This window comes from Fopius arisanus, unplaced genomic scaffold (assembly GCF_000806365.1).
Source record: "Fopius arisanus strain USDA-PBARC FA_bdor unplaced genomic scaffold, ASM80636v1 scaffold00108, whole genome shotgun sequence".
Lineage (NCBI taxonomy): Eukaryota > Metazoa > Arthropoda > Insecta > Hymenoptera > Braconidae > Fopius > Fopius arisanus.
Genome location: NW_011887847.1, coordinates 48,093 through 59,442, shown reverse-complemented (window position 1 = coordinate 59,442; position 11,350 = coordinate 48,093). Strand labels below are relative to the sequence as shown.

The 11,350-nt window shown below is 35.7% G+C and overlaps 3 protein-coding genes across 7 annotated transcripts; 1 reads left to right on the top strand and 2 right to left on the bottom strand.

The window, feature by feature from the left end:
- Window positions 1-1,735: 1,735 nt before the first annotated feature.
- LOC105271351 (dentin sialophosphoprotein) lies at window positions 1,736-6,248 on the bottom strand. Its single transcript, XM_011312850.1, has 5 exons — window positions 5,977-6,248; window positions 5,392-5,637; window positions 5,179-5,307; window positions 2,403-4,984; window positions 1,736-2,156 (listed from the first exon to the last, which is right to left on the bottom strand). The coding sequence occupies exons 1-4, from the start codon at window positions 6,085-6,087 to the stop codon at window positions 2,429-2,431; spliced, it is 3,042 nt and encodes a 1,013-aa protein (XP_011311152.1). The 5' UTR covers window positions 6,088-6,248; the 3' UTR covers window positions 1,736-2,156; window positions 2,403-2,428.
- Window positions 6,249-6,567: 319 nt separating this feature from the next.
- On the bottom strand, window positions 6,568-11,338 carry LOC105271348 (spermine oxidase). Of its 5 annotated transcripts, none has more exons than XM_011312845.1 (5): window positions 11,176-11,338; window positions 10,498-10,762; window positions 7,915-8,128; window positions 7,142-7,831; window positions 6,568-6,841 (listed from the first exon to the last, which is right to left on the bottom strand). In XM_011312845.1, the coding sequence occupies exons 1-5, from the start codon at window positions 11,321-11,323 to the stop codon at window positions 6,671-6,673; spliced, it is 1,488 nt and encodes a 495-aa protein (XP_011311147.1). In that variant the 5' UTR covers window positions 11,324-11,338; the 3' UTR covers window positions 6,568-6,670. The 5 variants fall into 5 exon arrangements, 3 of the variants coding, with proteins under 3 accessions (XP_011311147.1, XP_011311149.1, XP_011311148.1); XM_011312847.1 differs by having other exon boundaries at window positions 7,691-7,831; XM_011312846.1 differs by having other exon boundaries at window positions 6,738-6,841; window positions 7,150-7,831.
- Window positions 8,473-10,570, top strand: LOC105271347 (uncharacterized). Its single transcript, XM_011312844.1, has 5 exons — window positions 8,473-8,580; window positions 8,644-9,086; window positions 9,159-9,596; window positions 9,677-10,139; window positions 10,355-10,570. The coding sequence occupies exons 1-5, from the start codon at window positions 8,567-8,569 to the stop codon at window positions 10,479-10,481; spliced, it is 1,485 nt and encodes a 494-aa protein (XP_011311146.1). The 5' UTR covers window positions 8,473-8,566; the 3' UTR covers window positions 10,482-10,570.
- Window positions 11,339-11,350: the final 12 nt, after the last annotated feature.

The following is an 11,350-nucleotide window of genomic DNA, read 5'->3' as shown; positions in this document are numbered from 1 at the left end:
AAAAGTATCAGGAGAACATGACAATCGAGGAGCTATTCACTGAAATTTTCACTGAAAGTGAAAAATTCTAAATTTTTGCAAAAGTATCAGGGTAACATGACAATCGAGGAGCTATTCGCTGAAATTTTCACTGAAAGTGAAAAATTCGAAATTTTTGAAAAAGTATCAGGGGAACATGACAATCGAGGAGCTATTCACTGAAATTTTCACTCAGTGAAAAATTTGAAATTTTTGAAAAAGTATCAGGGGAACATGACAATCGAGGAGCTATTCAATGAAATTTTCACTGAAAGCGCAAAATTCGAAATTTTTTTAAAAGTATCAGGGGAACATGAAAATCGAGGAGCTATTCAGTTTTTAACCAATATTTACCATTACAATTTATTATTAGCCATTTACAATAGAAAAAATTGAAATTATTAAAAAAAAAAAATAAATGACGGCGGATTCGAACCCTGGCCGTCGGCGTGGTAGGCAAGCACGTTACCACTTAGCAACGTGCTCATTCTGAAAATGTAATTTCATTAGTAGTATATCTTCAATAATATCGTCAATCCTATTTGGCAATATCTCACCCCAAGGGAGAGAGGGGTCACAAGCAATGCGCTGGCGTGTCTGCCCATCAGTTTCAGGCAAATTACTATTGAAATATTACCTATTAAACCTTTTTTCCTTCCACTTTTTTATGATATGGAATGCATTCATCCTTTGATGTAATGATTAAACATGGGTAAATAATTAATGCTTTAGAAAGTCCATCATGATTTGCCACTCAATCTATAATTATTGATTTCTATTTTATGCCATATTAATTTATTGGATTATTCTATTAACGAATCAGCTGTATGACAGATGCGTTTGTTACAGTATGTATTATTTCACTCAGCAGTTGTTCTTGTTCACAAAAAGTTTTTAAAAATCACTTCAATGCATAAAAGTAATGGTAGTAGTAACTAGAAACTCTCTCGAATACATGCATCATTATTATTCTTTTTGCCTAATAATATTAATGAAGAATAACTGATATTTCCTCTCATCTTTGTATCAAACTATATCATTGCAGCGATTTACATACGCCACTTTTTTCATCCGTCATTCGCATCATGATTTCAAGAGATTTAAAAATTTATGATTATTATATTACTTTAGTTAGGAAATTGCCGAAATAATTGTACAATTGATTTTGTAGTTCCGAAATTTGGAGAACAAAACAAATCTGTTGGACTCTCTTTGTAAGCTATCAACAGTATCAAAAATATTATGCTTATTATGCTTTTATTGATTTTTTCCCCCTTCACTAATCGCTGGAAGTCGTATAACGTATGAATTTTGTAAATTAGCTGCTGAACTATGAGTACTGCCGTAAAGAGGGGAAAATATTCATCATTTTAATTTTCATCTTTTCGAATTGCGACTTTCCATTGTTCAATTCATTAATATATCGAAGAGTTCGAAAACTATTGAAATGACATTTGATATATACAATTAGAAAATTTTATATATATAGTATATAGTGCACTCATGTCTTATTTACTCTTCAAATCTATTGAATCCACATAAATGAATATCGCTTCTAAACTGGTAGGATTTTTTTGTTTTAAATTGCACGGATATTATGTTGATACAAATGAATAGGTTTGGTATTCAATACTTGTACGATGAGTTTTTTACAAAGTTTTTCAATTTCAAAATAGAGTAATTTTTAAATAGAGAGCGAAATAAAATTGTAACATAGTTTTGAAAAACACTGATTAATTTTATTGATTCCTTCTTATTCGGTTATTTTTACATCATTCGAAGGTCTCAAAAGTCAATTACTTCGTGTAAATAAGAGGAAGGAAAATAATAAAATTATACCATTAAAAGCGTGCAACAACCGAATAACGAAGTTTCGTGTATCTTCCATACAAAATCGTGGGATAAATACAATAATCAAGAATTAATTTTATCCCGTACATCCACGATCCTAAATTAATTGTCATTCCTTGTCACTACCTAAGGAATAATATGTGATTTTCACTGGAATTCATTCTCTTTTTAGATCAAGTTGCGCTTGACGAAAACCTTCACTCACACTATTATAAATTCCAAATTAAACAATTTAGTCTTGTGTGCAATTTTATGGGTCCTTGAAAGAGAGACGTATCTCAAAGAATCTGAAAAAATAGAAAGAAAATATTGGAAATTGGAACGTTTAGTTTTCAGACGCCAAAAGACAAAGTTTTTAAAATGACCTTTCCTCTGGATAAAAGAATACTTTACTAATCGCCGAATTCAGGTTTTTAATTTCAAATTAAGGCGCTTGGAATGAACTTCATCATTTAAGATATGTATATGCGTTTTTCAATTGAATGTATCAAACTGACAATAAGGAGAAATAGGATGGTAACAAAAAGTTTCACCTTTAATTGTTAACTTTTCTCGCCATTTATGACACTTCTTGTTCCTCAACAGCTGCAGACTTGAGATGTGTGTGTGAGCTTTCTTTCGCGTCTTTATGAAATCCCCTGGATACATCAATCATCTCTTTGTCTCCAACAATTGTCTCCATTTGCCTCTCAATGGCATCCATACTAGCTTCGTCAACATTTATTTCACCCTGCGGTCCCTTATCCGCAAGCTCAGAGGAATCATCCACCCCCGCTATATCTCCAACGATATCTTTTTCACCATTAGAAATTAATTCCACCTCCTTTACTTTTTCCAAATTATCGCAGTCGGTTTCTTCTAACTGCGTCTCACATCCTCCGTCTAGTAGTTGCTCATCCTTCTCTTTTAGCATTTGATTTGGACGTGGAGGGGTCAGGGGCTCGGCTTCTGGACTTCTCTCGTCTTCACTTTCGTCATCTGGAGCATTCAGATCGTCTTCCTGGTGTCCAGCTTGTTCTGTTTCTCTTTCGACATCGACTGTACCAATTTTTTGTTTATCGTCCTCCATTTTTTCTATTTCTCTCTCATCAACTCTCTCTACTATATTTTTACTGTGATTTGTATCAACATCTTCATCGTCTGTATCTTCCTGAGGTCGTTGACCCTCATTTTCTCCCTCTCCCTTTTCTCTTTCATCGTGTATATGAGCCGATGTTTTTTTTTTAATCCCATCATTTGTCCCTTGCTCTACAACTTCATTTTCATTAATTTCCTTATTTATCGTTTCAGAAATCACCGGTGGTTGACACTCAGTAGCGGTGGACTCATCGTCATCCTTCTGTTTATCATTTTCCTTAACTTGCTCGTGGGATAATTCTTCATCCCCATTCAATTCAGATGCATCCTGTTCGTCTATCTTTTCCTTTTCTGTCTCATTATTTGCAGTGTCGACTTTTTGATTTTTTTCTTCATCACAGTTGGAAGATTTGTTGGCCTCTGGTGATTTAGAATGTAAAATATCGCCGTCCTGATGAGATTCGTCGATCTCAGGTGATTTTCCAGATTCAATCTCGTCTGTTTTCTCGACTATTTCGTCATCAGCCGGTTTTGCTCTCTTTGCACATTCTTTCTCCGTCTCTTCACAAGTTGCAGATTTTCCAGGTGCTTCAGCATTCAAATCTTGCTCATCTTCTGCATTATGTTCATCAGGATCTCCATCATTTTTAGATTTTTCAGCATCTTTGGTCACTTCTGAAGTAATAGCTTTGGAATTTTCAAAACTTTCATCCTCAATAATGCCCGTTGAAATACTTTGCTCATCATCTGTCTTTGCTTCATCCCTTTGAACATTTCCTGACATTGATACCTTCTTCAAGACAACCCCAAGCTTTTTCGAATGGGTCAATTGATGAGTTTTACCTTCAACTCTACTCTCAAACTGTGTACTGCAAATAGTACAAGTATAAGGTTGATTATCTTCATGTTTATCAACGTCATCTTCATTTTCTTCAGTTTCCTCCTCATCCAGGTATTTCTCTTTCTTTGAAGCCCCTTTCCATTGTGTCTTTGAAGCAGAGGTCTTAGGAGACTTGGATGCACTATTGGAACTCTTATTTGATTGCTTACTGCTTTCAGATTCATTAACCGTCTCTTCAGTACTTTCTGAAGAATCCCCTGAAGAATCAGAAGTGTCGGACCAATGTTTCATTGGTTTCCTAATTCGTGTAGACTTTCGGACACCTTCTTCAGCCATCGGCGTATCTTCATAAGACTTTCTTCGGGAAGTTTTTGATGATCCTTCGTCATTGGAATTTTTCTTGGGAGAAGTTGGCTTTTTAGGTCCCTTAGATTTTGAAACCGTTTTTTGTGTCTTTTTATTATCTAACTCCTGTGATTGAGAGTTCTTCACAATTCTTTGTGGTTTATTTCTCAGTCGCTTGGGTGCTGCAGCTGGAATTTCGAACTCATCTGAATGTCGACGTTTGGGTGCTAATTTTGGTGATGTACTTGGTGTCCTGACATTGCTCATGACACTCATAGCTCTAGTTGCTCTCTGAGGAGTCATCTCTGCGTTTCGTTTAGCCTTCTTTGTGGATTTTGTGTCATTTTCACTGCTCGCTCTTTTAGCACCTTTTCTGGTTTTCTTAGTAATCATTTCATCTTCAGATTCATCTGAAATAATATAAACAACTTCTCCCTTTTGGTCCAACTCTGTTTTAACTGCAGGCATCGAAGTTCGTCTAATTTTGAATTTTTCACCTGGGGATTTTGGATTGTTCATTTCTGGAGGATTGATGAGCACGTCCTTCAAGACTACTGTGCAAAATTTAGTGTTAGGGGTGATTGCTTTCCGTTTATGTCCATCAACCAGTTTCACTGGATCCATAGACATCCAACAATCTTTGCACACTTTTTCCCCAGTGCTGTGGAATCTGAACATGTCTACGCCATTCTCTACCTTCATTTCACACTTGTCACATCGTCGATTGGTGGGTGAAACTGATCGATCGATGGCTTTAGCGGTTCTCTTCACCATTGGGCTAGCGTTGGGAGAATTGTCGCGTATTGGAAGAGATACGGAAGTTGTTTTTCGCTTTATGACGCTCACATTTATCTGCAATTAAAACAGATATCGTGAAATCCACAATTATCCAGAATTAATGGATATATTATGTTGCATATCTTAAATTTTCTTCAGCCAATATATCTATTCACCAATAAAATCTTCAGGCAAATATTTATTCATCTTTAATAACCATAACCATAAATATTGAGTTCTCCTTGAGATTAGCTCGTTTGAAGTTCTACCTTTGAAAGTTCTGACGGTGTATTATCCTTCATGAAATAATTCTTGGCGACTTTCTTCAAATCAGAGAGGACATCTAAATTGTACCGACAGTATAAACACACTGAAATCGTTTGAGTACTCGGCGAGAACTGGAAAACAAAAAGATTAATGATTTAGTGTTAGTACAACACTATCCGTGGCGATTATTAATTTCTGATAAGATTTTGCCTTACGTCATGATCCAATAGATCCTGAATTTGTTCACACACGCTCTCGAGGGCATTATTTTTAATGTCATAGATGAAACCTTTTTTTCCTAATTCGGAGCAGATGTGACAGTATCCACTTCTTTGTCTTGATGGTTTTTTTGCTATGCTATTGTGCACTTGGTTGAATTTTTGAACAAATTTATTGCACTCGGTCAACTCGTAAGTACATTTATAACAAATTTTGCTAGCGTGAAGTTTATGGTTTCCAATCTAAACCCAAATATAAAGCATTAAGTGAATATATTAGTTTATTTAACAATAATAATCAACAATGTTTTCTTTTAAAATTCACTTGGTCAAATTGGTTCTATACGAAAAAAAAGGGTAATTTATGAGGATACTTTAAAATTTCAATGGGTTTGTCAATTATTTCGTTATATTGAGATGTTTGTTTTGGATATTGCAGGTATCCATAACCTTAATTGAAAATTGGGTTATTATCTTAGTTCTGTACATGGTGTTTAAAAGATGAATATGAGTTGCAGAAAAAAAAATACAGATATTCCCGAAAGATGCATGAATTATTTTTAAAACCCATTTATCACTTACTTGGAGAGATAAATTTTTTTCAATAATATGATGCAGGTCCTTCCCGTACGTGAGAAAATCCAAGAAAATTCCCTCATCAGTCGCACAAATTAGACAATTTGGTTTCGACATTTTTATTATTTTACAATATCAATTGTCAGGTTACTCGGTGAAATACGGAGTGATGCTTTCAAATACATGGAAAAATAACGAGTAAAATTCAACTGTTTTTACGACACTAGCAAAACGCAAATATTATTCCAACTCCAACTATTCCAAGCACGCGCAACAAATTGGCGGCAATAACGTATATTATAATACATCGAGCTCCATGAAAGATGGAGAATTCGATTTTTATCGAGTTTCACCACTATCGATATATGGGTCTTCCAAAAAAAAATAAAAATCGAGTACATTTTATAGGGGAGACGGGTAAAACGGACACCCTCCAAATTCAAAATAAATATTCATTAGATTTCGTAATTTTGTATATATTTCCTAATTGAAAAATTGAAATTGACAGAATTTAAAGTCTTGAAAGAATTATCGGAGAAATAAGATTTCTTTGTTTCAGATCTTTTTTTTTTTTATGTAACATGACGTTTATTCAAGATAAAAATATTTCGTTACATCAATTTGATTTCTTTAATTTCCAATTCATGGAATATCGTGAATCAAAATTTCAACAGCCTTAAACAAATAATGCTCCATGGAGCTATTGTTTTCCTGGAGTTTCTTCGGATTCATTGGAAGAATCATCTCCTTTCCAAGAATAAGACCCATAATATTCCACCAACCGATCGGCTTCCCGGAATCCTGTCATCACAGCACCATGCACAGTCGAGTAATAATGACTATGCGTAGCTTCACCAGCGAACAAGATGGCCTAAAACCAAAAATATAATGTATTTATTTTTTTTTTAATTGAATGTAGCATGTAAGAATAATGTTGTTCCGGGGTATTTCAGCCAAGAAAACACCTTTTCTGCCATGATTCTGTTTAGCTGAATATGAAGTATGGACACACAAAGAGATGTATCATCTAAATAATCCTAACCAGATTCCTCAATCATGAAAAAAGCGTGATCCTCATTTCATCGCAAACGTTTCTGCATTCCTCTCAATTGCACTCACACCGATGAAATAATTCATCGCAGATCATTCAATGGTAGTGCAGTATACTAACGGGCTTACTAGGTCCTGTGAGGATAGGTACAGACAGATCTTTAGCCCAAACGTTTGTGCGCTCGGAAGTTAAACTCCTGAAGCTGTATGAACCACGAAAGTGTTTATCCCCGTGCCACCCTGATCTTAGAATATTAACTGGAGCAGGAATGTCAAATTCCTTGCTTAGGAATTTTTTCAGAAGTCCATAAAGTTTTTCTTTCACTTCTGAGTCTGGGAGTACTTCCATGTCCCTTGCTGCCTGACCTGTGACCCAACCACAGAGAATCCGAGGCTGGTAATCAACTGTGAAAAAACCAAAAACTTCAAGTAGCCAATGATCATTATTGGTAGCATCCTCGAAAAATTTTCGCTTCTCGTCTTCAGTCCAGAGAAACTCAAAATCAGCAATGTTCTCTGGCCACCATTGATGAGGAAATTCTAAAAATATTTTATTGACGGTCCCTATATTCAGTCCATTAATGGCGAGCTCCTTTGAAAGACTAAGTGGAGGCGTAAAGAGAGAGGCGTGTTGATGTTTTAAAACCCCCAGTGAGGCTGTAAAAATTACGTTATCTGCGTGGTAATCCTCTCCTACATTTGTTGTAATGATAATATTTTCTGGGTTTCGATAATCAATGGTTTTAACTTCCGTACAGAATCTTATCTTTTCCATAATAGGAATGGCGTTAGAATCGTTAGGATATTCATGCTGAAATAAAAGATATGAATGAATAAAATCCCTTCCAGTGCTTTAAAAATTTTCATGCAATCGAAATGAAGGACATTTCGTACCATGAGAAGACTTAAGACTGTTTTGAATCCACGGTTCTTCCAATTCAGCAGCAAGTCTCCATCACAACACTTGTATTCCGCTAATCCTCTCGAAGATACGTCAAACCAGGTGTCACTGCACTGTATGCTATTGTCGAACTTTCCCATCCATTCTAAAATTTCACTGGCTCGTTTGGAACTTGTGAAACGATTCTTCGTGCAATAGTCATGGAATCTGGAAAATTTAAACGAAAAATGTCGAAAAAAAATTCTGAGTTACAACAACTTTAAATGATTCGGCAATATTCCAGAGAATTTAAAATGTGTTAGAATTTTTTAAATAAATTCTCAAAAATACATGATTTTTCCATGATTATCGGGAAATTTGAACCCTCTTCTCTCTTATCTCTTGCGTATGAGAAAATTTTTGAATTTTTTCAGGAGATTATATTTTATAGAAAACGTGAAATTCTTTAAATAAAATAATGAAGGAGTTGGTGGAGTGGACATGATTTATTTACATGCAATGGAAGTGTTCATTAAAACAATTATAATCGGCGCGAATCTCCCCGAATGATAATTCCGCCGTACGTCATACGTTGACCTTGGGATTATCATTGGAGAGGGAACTCGGCATGACTAACTTGACAATTCTAGTGATTTTTGCTTGGAAATGGCGTATAAGAAGTAAAATTACAAAGGACTTCCATGAGACTTGGAATATATATAAAATAATATTTTTTTTTCTAGAACAAACGATCCTGATATGGAGATTTTAAGGCAGGAACTTCCAGGGCCACCAAGCCTGGAATTATCGGTGGTCGAAATAGAGAAATCGGGTGGAAAGATTCACGCAGCGTATTTATTTGAGGAGGAAGGCATTCCAGTATTACAGAAAATGTGCTTGCTCATCAGTTCCACACCGACAGGAAAAACTTATTCGGCAACATGGCAACATTTTGGTGCTCATCTGGGTCTCAGCAGAGAGCAAATGCAATGTATTGAATATGATTTTAAAGGTCTGCAGGATCCGACTTATTACGTTTTACTGACATTCGTACAATCTGTTGATGCAACGATGGACAAAATATTGGAAGCATTGATGAAAATGGAACGTTGGGACATTATTCACAGACTTTTCGAATGTCTGAAACTCTTTATGAATAATTTATGCAGAAATATTCAGGATGATGGTAAGCAAAAAAATTAAAGTACATACGACTGTCAAAATATAACAAAATCAATCATCTTTTTCACTCTTCCAGACTTTTCTCGACCTGAATGTATTCCCAAGGTTCCACTAGTTTTGAGTCCAACGATTCCCTTGAGCATTCTCAATATTAATCGATTAAGTTCGAAAATTCATACTGCATATTTATTTGGGTCTAGTGGAATCCCGATGCTTCAAAAAATTTGTCGCTCGGTGGGATACACGCCAGCGGGAAAAACATACAATGGGTGGCAGGAATTGGGACTCCACCTCGGTCTCACCAAAGCTCAATTACATTATATAAAAAATGATTTAAAAGGTCTGCAAGATCCTGCTTATTATGTCTTATGGATATTCGTACAGTCTACCGATGCAACAATGGATAAAATATTAAATGCATTCATAAAAATGAATCGTTTGGATATTATCGACAGACTTTGTGAGCCTCTAATGCTTTTCATCAAGCAATTGAATATAAATTCTCAGTCAACAGGTAAAGAAATAAAAATTACAATGAACATTTTGCATTTACGAAAATAATTGCTGATTATCGCTGATTATTTAATTCTTCAGGTATCTTGCGACCCAAATTCGTTCTAGATGTTCCCTCAGTGTTGACCTCAATATCCAATTCAACGGACATGAATTCTGGGAGGATTAACCCCATAGCTGATGAGGGTAAAATTAATAATTATGGAATTATTGTGATGTTGACGTTTACAGCGGATGGACAGGAAGATGCACAAAATATCAGTCGGAAGTTCAGAGAGAAAAAACCAAGGATCGGTGTTGTAACTCTCCAAGAGCAAGCTAAGCTTGTATATTGCAAAGCCGAAGAGTTCATTGATGATTGCTTTAAGCAGGTCAACTACGTCATTCCAATACTGACCAAAGGCTACGTTCAACGGATTATTGACGCCAACAGCTTCTGCTATAGATCTGAAGAAAATTCTCTCGACTCGAAGTACCTAAATTACGTTTACTCTTTGCTGAGATTTGAGTACGTACAGAATAACTGCTACAACTATAGAGTCAGGTATTTGAAATTATTAAAATTAATAATTTTGAGAGTTACCAGTCGAGAAAAAGTTAGGGCTGTAGTCACAGTCGTTAGGAAATAATTTTTTTAAAGATATATCGTAAAAAATGTTATGATACTGGTGAGAGCAGGAAATTATTTTAAGCACCATTCAGAAAAATTTCTTTCGTGCCACTTGTATCTCGAAATAGTATGGATTATTCGGTTTTTAGATGCCTCGTACCTGACGTACAAGTTCCAACAGTGATAAAATCAGATCTGCATCCTACGCTTCAAGCCTGGTTTCGCATGTCTGATATCAACGATTTTGCTGACAATATCCTGTTGAAAAACATTTGAAAAATCATCAACTCACCTACGTATGAAAAAATCTCCGTGAGAACCCTCATGCTGCGTTAACTCCTCTTCTTCAGCATTACTGATGGTGTAGTATAAAGCCCAGATCTTCGAGGACTCCGTTTGGGATAACAGCTGTCCCGTGGCATCAACGAATACATGTCTATTGGTGTCATTTAAGTTATATGAAGATTCGAGGAGTTTATGTTCCTTCGCGAGGTCATGCACGATGTTGTCAACCTCGCCGTGAACCCATTGTGCCCCCAGATCAACGACATTATCAGCTGATACATGAGAAAAAGAAGAAAGTAGGCCACAAAACAATAGGAAATTCATAGGGATGAAAAAAAGTCACGTATACATATGCTATCGAAAATTCAATTGAATTTTAATCAATGATATTTAATTGAAAGTCCGGGTGGAGAGACTGGGTTATCTCCTGTAAATCAGTTTTTTTATTTGGAATTTTGGTGCAATGTTGTATCAAGTAGAGATGCCTAAAAAAATGTCTGATTTTGTGGAACATGGAGCATGGGGGAGGGCTCGGCTCACCCTAACCTCGTACTTTTATTTCCCTGGGGAGGTAAGTGGCCGCTTATCGGATTCCTCTTTCCTCTTTCCACCACTTTTTTTTTTGCACCGCAGTTTAAGATATAAAATCAGAAAAACAAAAGTCTACATGAATTATATAGTTTACCAAAATCAGTAGTGAATATTCTGCCTCCAATTCGATCCTTCGCTTCTAATATTACTATATCTCTGAGACCCCCTTCAAAAAGTCGACAAGCAGCGGAAATTCCTGCAGCACCGGCACCAATTATTACAATTTTCGGTTCCTTGGACATCCTTATTATTCTTTAGTTCTTCAGTAA